The 19,365-nt window shown below is 38.2% G+C and overlaps 1 protein-coding gene across 4 annotated transcripts; it reads left to right on the forward strand.

Annotated features, from left to right (window-relative positions):
* The first annotated feature begins 6,196 nt into the window (after nt 1-6,196).
* Nucleotides 6,197-11,812, forward strand: LOC148021549 (pentatricopeptide repeat-containing protein At3g09040, mitochondrial-like). 4 transcript variants are annotated; one of them, XM_087696959.1, is made up of 6 exons: nt 6,197-6,457; nt 6,962-7,172; nt 7,360-10,393; nt 10,479-10,546; nt 10,648-10,715; nt 10,872-11,812. In XM_087696959.1, the coding sequence occupies exons 2-3, from the start codon at nt 7,130-7,132 to the stop codon at nt 9,906-9,908; spliced, it is 2,592 nt and encodes an 863-aa protein (XP_087553085.1). In that variant the 5' UTR covers nt 6,197-6,457; nt 6,962-7,129; the 3' UTR covers nt 9,909-10,393; nt 10,479-10,546; nt 10,648-10,715; nt 10,872-11,812. The 4 variants fall into 4 exon arrangements, with proteins under 4 accessions (XP_087553085.1, XP_087553086.1, XP_087553084.1 ...); XM_087696960.1 differs by having other exon boundaries at nt 6,962-7,195; nt 10,648-11,812; XM_087696958.1 differs by having other exon boundaries at nt 10,648-11,812.
* Nucleotides 11,813-19,365: the final 7,553 nt, after the last annotated feature.

The following is a 19,365-nucleotide window of genomic DNA, read 5'->3' on the forward strand; positions in this document are numbered from 1 at the left end:
AAGGCTGCGTGTAAGCATAGGTACATGACATACATCATGTAATAGAAAAGTACTACAAGTAGAGAACTACAACCATACATCCCCAATGCCAACAATAGCAAGTGACATGTCATCACCCAAGCAAACTGAACTAGAGACAATGCAGTAGGAATGGAACTAGAGACATCGTCATAATCTTCTTCATGTGCAGGTCCATAAGTTGCTTCAGCCAATACATTTGACTTGCTGAACTTTTCTTGTCATAGAGGTTCTTAATTTTATCCTAAAGCTGCCAAGCACTCTATGCTTCCTCAATCACATTGTAATGCACTTGTTCAATGAGAGACAAGATGAGGGTGGAATTGCATAACTTATCAAGCTCGTCCCATTCGTCATCAGTCATAGTTTCATGCTACTCGCTATGCATCCTTAGTGACTTGACCTGAGATTTTTGCACTAATACCTACCAAACTTGGCTCTTCCAATAGACATAATTCGTACCATCAAGCTTAGTGATGTTGAAGATAGCACTGTCAGTAGAAGAATATGCCATATTGCAACCCAAAATGGTGCAGACATTTCAAAACTTGCTATTTTGTCTTGTAAACAACCAAAATACCACCAAAACCAAGGCAAAATGACCATGAAGTGATAGCTAATGATGTTGCCCACCAAGTACCATCAAAAGTATATAAAATCAGGATGATTCAGCATGAAAATTCCACGTTAATCCATGCATAAATGCTTGTTGTAATAAATTACAGCCAAGTACAATGAGACCAAACTGTAGGCAAACTGAATGCACCAAGTCAATGCACCAAGTCAACCACTAACTATCAAAGCATAACTGGCATCAAGCGGGTATAAATTAGCAAGTGACATTTATACGGACATCGAGCAAACACCCAAGCATGTCAAAAGAATCTGTTAGTAAGCTGGCACACCCCCTGCAATGTCTGTCAAGCATATCAATATGCTCCCACTGGCACAAAGGCCGTAAATATCAAGCAAAGAAGCTCAACAAGGGCAGATGATAGCACCAGTGCCAGAATCAGCCCAAATCAGCCCAAGTATATCTGTGAGGACCACGACATATCAACCATGCAACATCCAAGTGAAGATCCTAGTCTCAAGTATCCGAATGCTCAAGTAGCATAAACCACCTGCTCAATGTCTGTCAAGCATATCAATATGCTCCCACTGGCACAAAGGCCATAAATATCAAGCAAAGAAGCTCAACAAGGGCAGATGATAACACTAGTGCCAGAAGATCCAAGATCAAGCATCAATAAGACCTCATGAGCACATAGGCCATGTAGCATCCGTACATAGCATCCATAGACATCAAGTACAACCAAATTGTAACTCTAATAAGTCAAGAAATAGCCAAAGTAAGCTTCGGGTAATCAAATGTCAAGCCAAAGCAAGGCTCAGTAGCATCCAACTTCAAACAACGTAACGGGCATGTAGTATTCGCATAGGCTAAGCATGTCAAGACCGGTCAAATATAAGTAAAATACATGCCATAAGTACATCAGAGATGAAGATCCAAATGCTACGTGAAGCGAGCTCAAGGTCAACTAATGATTTGAGAGCAAATCCAAGCTCTATGTCGATCCTCGAGAGTCATTACATCAATGTATACATCAAAGCAATAGCCTGAATACAATAGGCATATCCAAACATAAGCAAAAGAGCTTCAACCTTGAATATTCCAACAAAAAATAAATGTCCAAAGCTGAGCAAACAATGGCTCAATCCAAGCTCAAAAACATAGACAAACCATAGGCATACTTTCCCATATGTATAGGCACCAATCAGGCATAATCGTGCATCAAATGACTATGTAGCATGAGCATAAAGTGTAATGATAGAGGGCTGCCCTATTTTGGGCTGCATGTGGACTATGTAAAATAGTCAATGATTGAGAAAATTCAGCCCCAAAAGCATCTCACATCATAGGCATACATTCCCCTAGCATTCGGGGCGCATTCAAGACCAACCGGGCAACCAATGTCAATGACAAAGTGGTCTAAACATAAAATACTAATGTAACACTACTATGGGCTGCCTGTAAACTTTGTATAGTAGTCCTAAACCTGAGTTAAATCACATCAATGCTCAATGCCAAGTCTGGAGATCAAATGCCAAGCATAAACCAAGTATATAGTGCCCAAATGAGGCTGCCAATGACTGGAATGAGCTAGAGGAGATCAAACAACTGATCATGTGCTGTAAATACACATGGAAAAATGGTGCAAATCTACGTGGGGTTGCTACTTACGTTTTTGAGCTGGGCAGAGTGGTAGAAAGCTCAAGTGGGTGCCAAAGAAGGCACACAACAAGCCTGAGGTACCCTAGTAAAGCCTATGTCAAGATATGGAGCACCGGAGCTTCAATGGTGCTGCCCTCTTTCTCTTCTCAGACCTATAGACCTGTAACCAGCATGAAAACTTGAAGAAATGAATGAATACCTTTGTTGAAATGCCCTGAGGGTGCCCAAAGGGGTTGGGTAGGTGCTTGGGAAGCCGGGGAGTGATGGGAGCTTGGGAGAGTCGGCTATGGCTGCCAAGAAGGAGACCGAATGAGTGTAGGTAATCAATAGGAAGCTGAAGGAGTCACGAACCAAGTCGGAATGCTTGCGCAACTATGCTCTGATACCAGTTGAAAGGTGAGAAGGATCGAAGCTTGCTTGAAAGAGCTATGGCAGGAGAGCAAGAGCAAGAAAGAGATAGACACAAAATGGGAACTCCAATAGTCATAATGTGTGACTGGGCCTTCCTTTATTCAAACTGTCACTGAAAGAATAAAGAAAAAAGTGACAGTGATGGTCGCCCACCACCTGCAGTGTACAGTGACGGGCACTATCAGTGTAGTAATACACGGGCGGCTAGGCGGAGGCGCCTTACCCCCAACAATCATGGTATGGGTGGTTGGGCATTGACCAACAAACATGTGACTCCCTGCTCATCTCACAAGTGTTTGTGTACACTCATGAATTTTGGGACCCTTATTGACCTGATGTACTCATAAAGCTCATGCCAGCTTTGTTAGAGCTCCTAGATTCATCATGGACTTTCTAGTCCTTATTGTGTATTTGCTTTGTTTCCTTTTTGGGTGAGTTTTAATTGCTCTCTACTTGATTACTTAATTCAAGCCTCAACGCGGACTTCAAGCCTTGATATGTGTGCACAACTTGAACTCTCTTGGCTAAACCAATGTGCAATGCATGAGCAGTCTCCCTCGATAAGTTTTGGGTAAGCACACTAGGAGAGGCCCTCAGTGCTATGCCTATTTCTTGAAGCACTACTGAGGCAAGTTAGTCGGAAGCTCCCGTGCCATTATAGTGAGCAAGATGCACCTAAGTGTAGCTTGGAAGAGATAAGAGATGCATGGTCTTGGTGAGTGCACTTGCAAGTCAGTGGTTGCTTCTAGTGAGTGAGATGTACCTGACTGTATCTTGGAAGAGACAAGAGGTGAATGGACTTAGCAAGTGGGGTGAGCCTAATTAGTGGGTGTGTGCAAAAATTGGTTGTGGGAGATTATCATGCTCTTATTAACTCATTCTAGGCCTAACTAAGTGGGACCCTATGGAAGTCGAGGACTCGATACTTAGGATGGGGTGTTGGTAGTGTGACTAAGTGGCCCCAAAGTTCCAAGTGCATATAAACTATGGACAATCTAGTTTGCTCTAAGCACAAATTAACCCTACCAAGGGATTATTCCAAGGCTCATGCCCTAGGCAAATAATTACATGCTAGTATACAAGAGATATTGTTAACCAGAGGGGTCGTGAGACTACACTAAGGTCAATGTGGTCATGCCTAGCTAAAACAAGGTGATGGTAGATGGGGCCTATCCTAACTATAGGAGGGGGTGTGGATGCTTGTGTCTTAAAAGCCATAGTGGATTTTGTGACCTATACATGTGCGTGAGATCTAGGATGCCTAACCCTTATAGTGTTGTGGCAAGTGCAGTGGAAGTAGGCAAAAATTTGGCCTATTAGGTGCTCTTAAGAGATTAGCAACACCAAATGCAAATCAGGGTACCCAAGCTAGTGTTGATGTGGCTTGCTAAGGTCAAGTCACAAGAGCAAGGGGTGCATGGCACATGTTGCTGGAAGATGGAAGCAGGTTAAGACATGCAATGAGATCATGGATGCATGCATTTGTGTACCCTATGGGCTATACCTAGTGTGTAACCCCCTACATTGAGGGATAAATAATTTTACAAACAAGTGACCAACACATCATCATCGCCATCAACATCATCATTAGAGAATAAGGTAGTCATAGTATTACAAGGATGTTTATTCAAGTTGTGGTGATTATTTTGCAAGGTAGGAGGTCTTAGCTCTTGAAATAACTAAGTGCTTTATGCATTTTAGGGATAAAGTTATCCTTAAATTATCCATTTGATTGCTTTTCTTGCATTAGTTGGGATCAAAGCCTCTAGTAGACTTAACCCAAACTCAAATAACAATTTGGACATAAGGGATGGGGGCTTTGGATGACTATTGGCCCTTCTATTCGTTCTTAAATTATTTATACACCCCTTTTTGGTACTCTAATGAAGTAAACATTTGATTAGAATGATAACTTTATATGGTTGGCTATCCTAGCTAGAATCCTTTATATGTCCAAAAGTAACTGGGCAATTGAAGAGAGTTCATTTTGAAGGGCCGAGGTAGATCTATTGTTCAATCTATTTCTTTTTCAATTCTAATTAAAAAAACCAATCCTTCCATTATTTCATCAACTATTCTCTTTGGTTGGTTGGGTCATCCCAAATCCCTAAGCGAGATCCCATGGTTTGGGGATTGCCTAAAGGATTCTAAGGTAGTTCTTCAACCCGATTGGTTCTATAGGGGAGATTCCACGGTGCGGAGTCCTATACTCACAACAATAATCTTCAAACCATCTATACTTTTCCTAATTTATTCAATTTTTTATCATTTGACAATAATAAATTATTCCTCAATAAAATCATAAACAAGGAACTTGAGAGACATGGGAGATGGTGATGTGGTATACATAATTGCTATAGCTCATAAGAGAAACCCAATAGATGGATGGGAACTCTTAGACACTTAAGGTATCCTAGGTTATCATAGGAGAACGTAAGAAACAAGAAGTTTATGAAATAGGATATTGTTTGTAAAAGGATTGGTTGCTTCAAAAGGGAATGCTTTTGAAACCAAAGGATTGAAAAATTGTAGTAGACTACCTACCTCAAAAGAGAATGCATTTGAAGCCAATGGATTGAAAAATCACAATAAATTGTTTGGATTTGATTTCCCCTTGAAGAGGCACTAAATGGTTTGATTATGTACATATTAATAAGATGGGCGAGATTGACCTCTGCCCCATGTCGGATCCTTGTGGTTCCCCCACTAGGAGGCATTTTCAAACATTAAGACTAGTACCAATGACGAGAGGTCTGTCCATAGTTGTAGTTCCTAGTTCTGGGACACATGGAGACAATGGGTCTCTAGTGAACACCCATTACAATAGGTACCTTGCAAGCTTGGTGGATTCCGAAAGGCCCTTAGGGTAGCTAGGGGTGGTGGGGGTTTGCCTAGTGTGGGTTAGATTAGCTTGATTCAAGACAAGGTTGGGCCTATAATGGGTGGAATAAATTGTCCCACCTTTTGATTGGAATAAGAGGTTGTTTTGAAAGGATTGTCTTCCTTGTATTTGTGTCAATGACCTAATTTACATGAAGAAACAATATTCTTATAGGGATAATTATGAAAACTATTTTTAATAGGACCTAATTAGAAAAATAAAATTAGTTTAGGCATGTGCATGGGAAGTGAGAGAGTGCTTTCTACGATAGAAGTAGCCTGAGGCTGGGTGGACTTGATTAGTCAGACATCTTATCTTCTTAACTCTTCAGGTCTATTAGAGCCAAATGATGACCTAAGAGGATTTTAAGACTTGGAAACTGGCTTAGCACTATTTAATGGAATTAGAATGAGATTATGCTTACTAGCAGAGGGGTCGATCTTGTACTCCCCCTCATCTCTCATTCTCTTTGAACTAAGTACGATGCTAACATGTCTCTAGCCTTGATTGATTGCAAAGTGATCTTTCTTGATTAGACGCTAGAATGCTATTAGGACACCTTGAAAGTCTTTAGGAACCTTCAAGTCGATCCTTGTGGGTGACTTAGGATGCTTCACTATGCAAGCTATATCTAGATCTTCCTAACCCAAGTTTGTGTGTTCCATGGGATCCAAACCACTATGAAGCGGGCGTTCATACGTGGAAAACAACAGCAGCCTATGAAGGGGCTCACATGTGAACCCGGTGCTCGAGGCTAGTTCTCTGAAGAACCGGGAGTCCAATCTCCTGAGCCTGCTATCCTGGGCTGTAATGCACGACGTTCTGCGTAAGCTGGGAAGAAGAATAAGTGAAGGAATCTGCAAGGGATCGAATCCAAGCGTGGTTTCTTTAGTCGGATACAGAAAACTCAGGTATAGGGTTTTGGTTCGCTTGGTTTTATCAATTCCAATCTAATTGCGTATCTGCAATTGACGCCACCATGGCCATCCTCTAAGAGAAATGCATGATCTTTAAGCAGGTCTGAAGATTTCCCTGAATGTTTGCTGTGATTTTCCTTTTCTACATTAGTCAGGCTTGCCAATACATGACCTTGTTTGCCCTTTCACAAGGATTTTTTGACATTTTCCCATGTGGAAAAGGGGGCTGTTTTTCCGTTGTTTTTCCCTGCAGTGTTCAACATCATGGGCTTCTGCTCAGGAGGCACCACATAGCTAGCTAGGTGTGGTTGGGGGCGGTCCCTCCCTCGCAGAAGCTCATGATGTTCCCATAATTCACAATGCGGGAATTACAGTGAGAATTTGTCTAAAACTTGTTGTGTTTGGGCTAATTCCCTCAGCTAGATAGGAATGGTTAGAGCAATGGATATTTAATTTCCAGCAGAGAGAGGCTTGATATATGTAAGCTTGTTGTTTCAGAGTAGCAAACTCGTATCAGATTCAACAATCCAGGTCATTCAGGAGTGTGCATCATCTTAGTGTCATTGGAGAGGAGTATGGCGATGTCCTTGCCAATATCCAGTCACTGTGTCAAAAAGGATGCATTGTTGAAGCAGTGCACTTGCTGGGCAGCAACATGACGGCCTCATGCTCAGAAAGTTGCATATGTCTACTGCAGGGATGTGGAAAGGTGGGAGCATATGTAGAGGGAAAGTATGTCCATGCTCATATCCTCGTTACTGGTCAAAAGCTTACCATTTTCCTTTTGAACACATTAGTGACCATGTATATCAGATGTGGGGCTATAATGGATGCACGTTGTGTGTTTGATAAGATGGCTGAAAGAAATGTGTTTACTTGGACTCTCATGATTGCAGGGTATGCTGAAAATGATCTAGATAACGAGGCACTGGATTTGTTTTGTGAGATGCAGCAGGGACATGTTAAAGCAGACTTGGTTGCCTATTTGAACATCCTTAAGGTTTGCTCAAGCTTAGCAAGCTTGAGGTATGGTAAACTCATTCATGCTGAAATTATTGCAGATGGTTTTCAATCAGATTTGGTTTTAGGTACAGCCCTTCTTGACATGTATGCAAAATGTGGGAGTTTAGATGACGCCCAGAGATTGTTTGAGCAAATGCCAAACCGAGATATACCATCTTGGGATGTGATTATAGCTGCAAATGTGCAACAGGGGAATATCCTTCTGTCAGTTAAACTTTACATGCAGATGCAGCTGGAAGGTGTGGTACCCGATAAGATGATTATTGTGAACATTCTTAAGGCATGTGCATATATGCACGGGGTGGACTTTGCCAAGCAGGTTCATTCAATTTTGACATTTCGGCTTGAGCCAGCTGCTTTTGTTGAAACTGGCCTAGTCTACATGTATGCCAAACGTGGGTGCATTCAAGAGGCACAGAAAGTATTTGACAATATGCTGGAACAGGATATTATATCTTGGGGTGTGCTGATCTCAGCATATGCTCAACATGAAGATGCTCTGAATGCCTTTTCATGCATGCAGCTAAGGAGTGTCATGCCAGATAGTATTACCTTTGTTGGCATCCTCAAGGCATGTGCCAACATAGTGGCCCTGAAGCAGGGTAAGCGAATACATGCCTGCATTACCAATAGTGAATTCGAGTCAAATCCCTGTGTAAGGAGCATTTTAATTGATATGTATGCAAAATGTGGCAGCATAGAGACTGCTCAGTTTATGTTTCGTCAATTGTTGGAACATGATGTAGTATGCTGGAATGTAATGATTTCCAGTTATGTAAACTGTGGGAACTCTGAGTTGGCAATGCAGCTTTTTTGGCAGATGCAAGGGTGTGCTGTCATTCCTAATGACATATCTTTTGCCAGTGCATTGAGGGCATGTGCTACAAAAAGCTCTCTTGATTATGGGAGACGACTCCACGCCATGATATTAAGTTCAAATCTTTGTGCAGATTTGTGTGTAGGAAGCATGCTCATCGACATGTATGCAAAATGTGAATGTCTAAATGAAGCTAAAAACGTTTTCAAAGCTTTACCTCACCACGATGTTGTTTTGTGGAACAGCATGCTCTCAGCATATGTCCAAGGATGCCACTACAAGGACACTCTTAAGTTGTTTTGGTTTATGCAGAAAGAAACTGTGCTGTCAGACCTGGTGACTTTGTTTTTTGTTCTGAAGGCATGTGCCAACTTGGGTATTATAGAGGAGGGTAGAAAGGCCCATTGTCAGATTGTAGAAAATGAGATGGATTCAGATGTTACCATAGCAAACACTCTTGTTGACATGTATGTCTTTAATGGAAGCCTGGATGATGCTCAACAGGTCTTCGATTCCATGCATGATCGAAATGTGGTCACATGGAACTCATTGATTCTAGGTTATCTACAATATGGACTAGGTGAACAAGCTGTCAACTTTCTATGGAAAATGGAACATGAAGGTGTAAAACCTAATGAGGTTACATTTACATATTTGCTCAAGGCTTGTAATGAGCACACAGGATTGCAAATTATGCATGGTAACATTATGGCCAGCAGTTATGAGTCCAGTTTGCTTGTCAGCAGCACCCTTATAGACATGTATTCAAAATTGGGCAACATAGAGCAGGCACAGCAGGTTTTTGATACAGTACCAGAACGCAGTCTTGTTGCCTGGACCACATTGATAGGAGGATATTCCAGGTGCGGGTTTCATGAGGAGGCTGTGGCTCTGTTCTTTCAGATGCAGCTTGAAGGTGTTAAACCGGATTCTATAACATTTCTCAGCATCCTTAATTCTTGTACCAATATGGCATCGGTTGAACATGGAAAGCATTTCCATGTTCTAATCCTTGAGAGCGAAGTTACATCAGACACAAGTACTGAGAACACACTTGTGAACATGTACTTCAAATGTGGGGGAGTTGATGAAGCAGCTCAAGTGTTTGAAAGGATGATGAAAAGGGATGCTGTGTCTTGGAGTGTTCTTTTGGAAGGCTATGCTCTGAATGGACACGGGAGCGGTGCTCTTGAGCTCATCAACCAGATGCAAGAGATGGGTATGGAGCTTGACCAAATCACGTGGATTGGAGTTCTTGCAGCATGCAGTTATGCTGGCCTTGTGGATGAAGGTTGCACACTTTTCCGTACCATGTTGCAAGGACATTTTCTACCTTCCCTGGAGCACTACACCTGCATTATTGACCTTTTTGGTCGTGCGGGGCGTTTGGAGGAGGCAGAAGAACTTATTGATCAACTGCCTGTTGAACCTGATGTAAAGTTGTGGAGTGCCTTATTAGGTGCTTGCCAAATCCATGGAAATACAGAGATGGCAAAGCATGCCACAGAGCAGGTGCTCAAGCTGGAACCAGACAATGCTTCAGCATTAATCACTCTGTTGAACCTAGACTCTGCAGCTGGCAGCCAGTACCTGGGCACCTGGTGAAGCATATTTGTATCAGGCCATGAGTTCAAGGGCCTTCTTCAAACAAAGTTCTTGGATGATACCCAAGCACTCCTCTACATGCACTCCCTTGTTTGTTGCCATCAGAGTATCAGAGGAAGTGCTGCACAACCTCACCAACTCTTAATCTCAGAATAGGTGACTGTCCTGTTGTAGACATCAAGCAAAGTGGGCAGCAAAATCCTGAGCAAGTGGATTGTGGAACAGATGTACAGTTCAGACTGTGTTGCAAGGTGCTAGTCAAATTGATGGGAATTTAGAAGGGAGAAGAAGGTTATCTGATCCACTGGAAAGTGCCGTTGTTGACCAATCCAAATGTCTATTCTGCAGACCAGCAAGGACACTTCCCTATGCAGAATTTACACATTTTATGAATCAGTGTTGTAATGTTTCTCCTTCAACAACGGACGTATGTGCAGGACTTGCCCTGCCTAGTGATTTGCAAGCTCCAAAGTATCTTAAAAAAGGTAGCTGCTATCTTTATCTTTTACAGCCATCATCCATTTAATTTCTTTCAAAACTTAATTTGTGGGCATGCTTTTGTGCTGACAGCCTGCAGCATTTGCTTAAATGCGACACTCGTTTGAGCCTCAGGCTAGCTTGAAGATGTCATGGAAAGGGTAACAATATGGCATATCTTTTTTTTTTGTAATCTCTATCTTCCACATACACTATGTTATATTCTTAACCGAGTCCTGACTGATGGCATGTTTTTGTGCAGGCTTCTAGCGCATTGGACGCTTATGATCTGCCTGAGCTTCAGGCAAGCTTGAAGATGTCATGGAAAAGGTAACTGATACGCAGTATCTCTTTCCTTTACATACATTTATGCTATTTACTTAACTGAATGCTGACAGGTAACCGATATGGAATATTATTCTTTCACATACATTATGCTATTAACTTAACTGAATCCTGATTGATGGCATGCTTTTATGCTGGGAGCTTCTGGCATGTTTCTCATTCCTAGGTGGTGGAGATGATCAGCTAAGTGCACTGTCATACGCCACTAACCTTCCTTCAAAACAGAAAACTCTGCTGATTGCTGACAGCTTAAGAAAGCTGACTAGTTGGTTTCAAAACCCAATCTCAGTCCAGGAAGAAAGAACCATTGGTCAACTTGTTCATGGATCAGCAGGTTGGCTTTATGACAGGAAAGGGCCCAATCTACTGCAGCATGGTCCTTTGTTTCTTGCCCAGCCTACTGCATCCTTGAAAAATTAGTTGAGTGAACAACCGAGAGTGCTTTCTATGATTGATGTGTTGTCCAATTTCACCTGCATGAAGAAGGTATCTAGTAGACAGATGGGGCTCCATCCAACAAAGTTGGTCGAAAATTCCTGCTTATAGCTTGCATCATGTTTTCTTGAGGACATGTGAAGCAGACAGAAAGCTGCATTATTGTTTGACGCTCTCTCTCTGTGCCTGCACGTTACCCTAGTCACTGTAGCTGTTATGTATGAGCTGCCTTTTGGGGTCAGATCTTCCATGTAGATGGAGGATGAAGAGGTCCTTGGTTAGGTTGATTGCCAGGATTAACATATTACATGGCTCGCAAGATGCTAGTTTTTAGCATTGGCAATAAATGTCTAGGTAACAATGCTGCACAAAGAAAAATAAGAAGCTACAAGTGCTCAAGCTGGAACCATATTGTGGCACTGACAGCAGGGGCTGGATCTACAAAAGATTGATTAAAAGCATCTCAGGGCATTCTGGGGGGAAGGTATGTGGTATGTATGCCCAGAGGGCTTCCAAGTGCATCTCTGACACATCCCATCATCTTGTATCCATGCCAACCTGGTGCCTCATGGCACCCCTAATTTGAGCAAAGATAGTGCCCTCCACAAGTGTCCCTTTGGACTCTGAGAGATTCCGCAGGGCCTGCCTCCCAGGCTGGTCTGGGCATGAGTACACTTGCTCAGCTACAATCCATTCCACCTCTTTCAGATCATAGTTTTTATCATACTCATATGATTGCTAATGCAGACGTATGAAAAACGTATGAAATCCTGAGCATGATATCCTATTTCAGACTTGACCACTTTTGGGGGGCAGAAATGACTAAAAAAAGTACCAAAACTTGATAATTTACTCAAAAAAAGGTGGTGTGTGCCTATAGAGAGCATTGTATTGCAGCCACCATTGGTGCCTTGATTGTGTCTTGACTTAAATGACTAGAAATCAAAGTCTTAATTTTCTCTGGCAAATCAATGATATTGTCTTGGTCATTGAAAGCCTTACTCATAGTGACTATTTTATAGAATCTAAAGCTATTGAAATAATGAAATTCTATTTTTTAATTCAAATTGTTATTTCTAGATACATTTTTATTGATTTTTAGAATTGAAATTAGGGCAATGTATGATTCAGCCTGAAGGCCTGAATCATACTCCAATCATACTTTCATACCCGTTTGCGTATGACGTATGATTGCCGTATGAAAAAACTATGTTTCAGATGATGGGCTCCATGTCATTGTCCTTGTAGCACATGGGGGGACACAAAGCAACATTCCCTAGAAGCTCAGCCAAACTCTTGGGGGACGAAGGAAGGGCCATCAATGCAGTTGTAAAATTGCATTAGAGGAATTGCTTCTAGTCTCCTCCTCAATGGGGATGACAACTAGACATCCCCTCATGAAGTGAAAGTTTCCTCTTACCTTTTTGAAGTGAGCCCTTAGACCACAAGCTTGTGTAAAATGGCATGATTTTGATATCCATGATCAATGATATTGAATGGCTTAGAGCCTACTTTATTGATTGATATCATGGCCCGAAACCCTATGACTCTCTTCAAGGCTATAGAGCTTGTGGAGAGGTATGATGATAGTATAGAAGAGAGCATATATTTTAGCCTACTTATGGACAACCAAGGATTGTTTTATAAGAATGTCAAGTTGGCAGCACTTTTGGTAGTAACAACATGCATAGTGAGAGTTCAAGAGTAGTGGTTTATCTAGTCTTTAATGCTTCTAAGTCTCAAAGCAATTTTAGACAAGCAATTAGCCATCTAACAGAAAATAGACGAGTGGATAGCAAGTCCAAAGGATCAATGTTTTAAGGCCATAAAAAATTTATTCCCATGGACCTATTAAAGGAAAGAAATGAAAAAGGCTTATGTTTTAAGTATAGGTCAAAATATACATGACCATGCCTCCAAATGTGCTTACAAAAAGCCAAGGTTAATAGCATGTTTGTCATTGAAAATTCGAAAGATGAGGGTGAGGATCCAGGTGTTATGACTCATGCTCAAATTGAAGATTATGAGAAAAATGGTCAAGAATAGTTTTGTGATTCCTCAAATGGCATTCCTTTTGACTTGGGTGGGTATGTACCTTTTGATCCTAGTGGGAATGAGTCTTTGCATGTTGCCACTTCAGAATGTTTTCATCCTAGTGGACATTGGCAGTATACACTATTTCATAAATGGATTGATTGAAGTGTCTACCCATAGATTTACAACATTGAATTAAAGTTTAAGTAGCCAATGGGGATGAGAAGATCAATACCCAAATGTGCTCAAAAGGTTCACCTGTCTTTTTAAAAATTATAAAGTGTCGATGGACTTGATAGCTATAGAAATGGGCTTGATGAACATTGTCTTAGGATGATTGGCTAAAGCAGTTAGTCAAGATAATACAATGCGAAGGAGATAATATGCACATTTATCCAAACTGAAGTGAAGTACGTCAAATATTGTGAGTGAAGAAGGCATTAAGGATGATCCAAAGAAAGTGGAGTGTGTTAGAGAGTGGCCAACACCTACCAATACTACTTTCGTTTGTGGTTTTCTTGGATTATCTTCTTTAAATACTTATTAGGCACCATACAACTATTGCAACATATTTGACAAATAGACTAAAGAAGAAAGTCCTTTTTTTTTTGGATACCATAACTAATTGTAGCTTTAAGCGGTTGAAGGAATCACTTACTTGAGCACTTATTTTAGTCTACCTTGATTTCTCTAAGGAATTTACTATCTAGTGTGATGTCCAATGGATGGGGCATAGTGCAGTTCTACTTAAAGAGTATGGAGTAATTGCTTTTGAAAGTTGCAAGTTAAGTAACAAAGATTAGAAAATGAAAGTATATGACCAAGAAATGTTGGCTATTCTCCATGCAATAAAGAAATGACATCACCATCATTATGGTAGTTGGTTCAAAGTGAAGAGTGACCATAGAGTTATTAAGTACTTTCTTTCATAGTCACTTTATTCCTAAGCAAAAAAGTGGGTGGCTACTCTATAGAATAATGATTTTGATATTACTTATAGTAGGGGCAAATATAACATTGTGGTCGAGCCTCTCTAAAAAATGTGGGCACGTAAAGTATCTTGTATGATTGAACATTATAATAGAATTCACCTATATTTTTCAAAAATTACATCAAGGATTGATGGAGAAAAATTTTCATTATCAGCTTAAGAATGTTCTCACTTAATTTTGTGGCAAGGTTGCCATTTTATTTACTTTCTCATTTAAGCAAAAGATCATGGAGAAAATGTATTCTTCGCTTATAGTTGATTACTTGGGGGTTTTTAATATATATAATAAAGTTTCTAAGAGCTTTTATTCAAAGGGCTTATGGAGGGATGTGAAGGACTTTCAATCACGATGTATTGTATGCCAACAAAACAAAGACAACACTCATAAGCTAGGAGGTTTATTGCAACCCTAAGGATAAATGCACACATATTAGTTCATGATTAGCTTGCTTACAACCAAGGAGGGCTAGAATAATATCTATGTGGTGGTGGATAGATTGACAAAAGTAGCTCAATTCCTATTAAGTCTGAATTTTTAGTATCTTAAGTGGTGAGCCAATTCATGGAACATGTGGTTTAATTGCATGGGTTATCTCAAGTCATTATATATGATCACAAGAAGTTCATAAGTAACTTTTGACAAGCAGTTTTTAGTTCTATGGGAACTAAATTGACTCCATTCACAACATACTATTTCCAAACTCATGGCCAAACAAAGTGGATTAATAAATAGCTTGAGACTTATCTTCACCACTATTGCCATAATGTATAGCATGCATGGAATAATGGGCTTCATTTGATTGAGTTTGCTTGCAATAATACTACACACATAAATATTGGAGTTTTCTCTTTTGAGGATCTTTATAGTTACAAGGTGCCCCTTCCACCAACACTCGTGTTCAATGAAAAGATCAACCCTAAAGGAAAGGAAGAGCTAGAAAGAATGCAAACCCTACTTTATCAATGTAAAGTTAATCTTAGAAAGATGCATGAACAGATATAACTCTATGTTGATAAAAGACGGAGGCCCATTGAATTTCTTGAAGGAGAGTTAGTGCTTTTGAGAGTACCTAAGTCTAGATATTCTACTCTTATGGATGGCTCAAATAATAAATTGGCACAATGCTATTATGTGCCATTAAGATTCTCAAACGGGTTGGTGATTTAGCATATAGATTGCAACTCCCTTCTTTTACCAAGATTCACAATGTCTTCCATGTGAGTTAGTTTATTGGTTTACAAGTGGGCTATCATGAGGAGTTATTAGTGATGGATGAATAGGGTATTATCCAGTATATTCTTGAGGATGTCATTGGCTAGCAAAAAAAGAAGCTTAGGATCAGATCCATATTGGAATATTTGATACAATTGGAAAGGTTTACCCTTAGAAGCTTCTTGGAGACTAGTGTCCATTTTGGAGGAATTTTCATATCTTAAAGAAGCTCTTTTGATTGTAAACTAGGAAGTTTTAGTCCTTGTTTTAGTACAAACGATTTTTAGATAGCTTATTGCTTTAGAATCATTTCTATTTTGAATCATTCATAGAGATGTGCAACCTACATGGACTGAAAGCATATGACATAAGCTTTCTTTTAACATATGGCATGCTTCATTTGGACAAGTACATCAAAGTTATTTCAGTGTTACTATAGCATGATATGTAGTAGACAACATGTTGTTTATTGTTTCTAGGAGTTTCCTCACGAAGGTATTGTGAACAAGTTCTTGGCTTTATGGCCTACAATGGATGTATACATGCTCTACTTAGCTCTCTACTTCAAATCTAATCCATTTCATGAAAACTTTTTTAAATTTATATGTTCATTGCAATAGAGTAGCACATTGCCATCACCATTGTTAGAATCATTTGTAATAAGCCCATTTCTTATTTTTGAGGGCAAACACCTTTGGATGGGGATTGATTGTAATGAATTGGAAATATACTAATAATTTAGAGAGAATAAGTGTGGGAACTACTCTAGCCACATTGACATGAGTGTATAAGAAATAAGAGGATTATTTTTAATCATCATTTAATAATAAATTGTCATTTTTATATTCTATTTTCTTGTCTATAGCTTCAATGGCTTCTCTTTCTCTCTCTTCTTCATGTCTCTCTCTAGCACCTATTCTACTCTCTATATCCTTTGTACTCTCTCTCTCTCTTCTAGACTATCTTTTCTCTCATGTCTCTCTCTTATAAAAATTTAGCATTTGTGCTTGTGAATATGTAGCTAGTTTATATATCCACGTGTTTGACAATATAGATGTAATGAAAGAAGCTCATATCTTGAGTACATAGTATCTTGGGTTGAAAAGAAGAAATATCACCTAGATTTGTCATGTGAAGTGGAGGATAGATTCAAGTAATGTTGAGAATGAGTTTGGGAGGTTGATTCTATTTAATGGCCTATAAGACTCAAGTTACATGTCGTATGCAAATCGTGATTGATGGATCACTAATTGATTAGTTGAGATTGAGTAAAGATACATTTTAGCCATTACTACTCATGATTGACAAATTCTAATATTTCATATAGATATTGTGATGATTTGTCATACCGATTTAAAATAACAAGTATTATCACTTTTTCTCTAATATTAATATAAAATTTAATATCTCAATTATATAGTTTTACCATTGAGAGTATTATTTTTTATAATGGATTAGCTTGTATATTTCAAGATGATATATCGAGTTTGGGCCTTGGATTTTGGACTTGATAATGGCATATTTAAACAAGTGAAGATTTATTGAGGTACTTTCATTTGTTAAGTGTTCTTTTATTTTTTAATTCACGAAGAATCAAGAGGGTTGATGGTTCAATAATATATTCATTTTTAATATACAATTGAGAAAACTTAATCACCACAATGATTTTTTAAAATGCAGTTAAATTTTGAAGCTCAAGAAAACCAAAGCTTAGTATTGAAAAATAAACTCTAAGGTAACCTTACTTGAAGTTACAACTTGACCTATCAAAGCATGTATACATATAACATATTTACTTTGAGTTATTTCTATATGTCCATATATTTGCATTTTGTAGAGAGAGAGAGAGAGAGAGAGAGAGAGAGAGAGAGAGAGAGAGAGAGAGAGAGAGAGAGAGAGAGAGAGAGAGAATGTGCATGTGTGTGTGTGTGTGTGTGTGTGTGTGTGTGTGTAAAGAGTTGATTGATAAGTCATATCTATACTATCTTATGAAACTTAACATCAATCCTATATGGAAAAAGCAAGATGAATATATAAAGCACTTTGAAGCAACAAAACAATTTAATTCAAGAAACCATTCTATTAAGTGCTAGGTAACGTCTTTTTGATATGTTGTTAAAATTGATTTTGATAATTTGCAATGATTTTAAATGTGCATTTTTCGTTCATTTTAATAGAGACTTTTAGTTATAACGTATACTTTTAATATACAAAAAGATCTTAAGATTATAGTTTTTTTGAAAAGGTTTTTTTTTTTCAAACGCTTTTGTAGACATTATCATTATGAAAATGCATTTTAAAAAATAGATTTTTAGATATTAATAAAATTTAACACTAGTCTTGTAAACTGCCATAGAAGTGAATGTAAGCCACTTTATTGGGTTATGGTTCTATTTCACTATATTTGAAATACCATGTGCATATGATAACAAAATTGGATGGGATTTTGCCAATAATGTAAGGTAGTAGAATAAAAGGTTTGGAATAAATTTTCTCTCAATGGGAATGTATGCCATATATATCAAATAAATTTTCATTAAAGTTTTAGCTTAATAAAGTCTTTTTGAGATGGTTTCCTTTTAACTATAATCTTGTATTGACCATATTTTCCTAAAACTTTTTATTCTTAATCTCTCATTGATAAGAAATTGAATTTTTAAATAGAGGGTTTAAATTGCGATAAAATTGAATTTTTTGCTATAATATTAGTATTAATTTATATAACTAAAGTTATATTAAAAAACTATGCTTTTTTAGTTAAACCAAAGGAATAATATATATTTCAAAGTTTAAAAGATTAAATAAGTACAAACTAATAAGATTTCTTTTGTTATCTTAAAAAGAAAAGGTTCATGGACTATTGCACATTTCAAATCAACTAGAAAACCTCTTTTTTATATTAGTATGACATTGGGGTTACAATGCTTTTTTGAACTATCCCACAAGATACAGGGCATCCTAATCTACTACACATGGTATGATAGAAATGCCAAAATTTCAATATCTTTAAACTTAAGGGATTTTTCTTAAGAGACTTGATTGTATGCATTTGAGAGAATCCTCTTATCATAATCCATCGTATTTTCTACAATCATTATATATGTATACCAAAGCTTCTTTATAGAGTTGCTTCCAAGGCTCATCAACTTTGTATATTGCTTATATCTCATATATACTTACACCTAGATATGTTCATTTTCAATTTGATCATGAAATTCTCGTACCATGAATTGCATACAAATCAAGTTTTCACAAATTTCAAATACAATAGATATCTATATCCTTCCTATGGAAAAACGTATCCTTGTGCTTATTTTAGGATGGTCTTTTAGACTAAAAATTTTTGATACTTTAAGAGCTTGATATATTTGAGTCGAATATACTAAGATACATATTTTCCAACAAAGTATTATGACATAGATTTGCAACTCTCCTAATTGTTTAGATTATCACTTATATTTTCATTTTTGAAAGTGTAAGTGTAAGAGTATGAGCTTTTTGTTTACACATACATATGGATTGCAAATATATCTATCATTGGTTGATAAAACAAAGAACATGAATTATTGTATTCCACTGTCAAATACATTACTAAGGAACATCATCTAGAGTATCTCCATTCACTGTAAGCTTAGTGTGTCAATGAAAGTCACATCAACCTTCTTGTATCAAAACATCATATTGAGCATATTCAAATAGTGAACTACATCCACAATAATGTCTAGTAAGAATTGTATCTCAATGAGGTAAATAAATCATATAATTTATGAATTTTTTATTTCAATAAGTGTGATAAGAGTATGCATGAGCTTTACGAATCAAAGTGCAAGCTTAACTTGTAAAAGCTTATGAATATCTTGTATTCTCAAAACCTTGTGTGCTAGCAACTTAAAAGTATTGGCAAGTCTTTTTAGCTCTTTGTGACACATATAAGAACTCATATGCTTGTATGCTTTTTTTGA

Source organism: Lygodium microphyllum, chromosome 17, assembly GCF_053477565.2.
Source record: "Lygodium microphyllum isolate KBCC chromosome 17, Lygodium_microphyllum_v1.1.10, whole genome shotgun sequence".
NCBI classification, from domain to species: domain Eukaryota; kingdom Viridiplantae; phylum Streptophyta; class Polypodiopsida; order Schizaeales; family Lygodiaceae; genus Lygodium; species Lygodium microphyllum.

Excerpts from the sequence above, each read along its gene's own strand:
- LOC148021549 (XM_087696958.1), top strand. The coding sequence starts at position 7,130 with ATGCTCAGAAAGTTGCATATGTCTACTGCAGGGATGTGGAAAG. Across the intron at positions 7,173-7,359 it reads TACTGCAGGGATGTGGAAAG|GGTATGCTGAAAATGATCTA; the intron begins GTGGGAGCATAT and ends TCATGATTGCAG.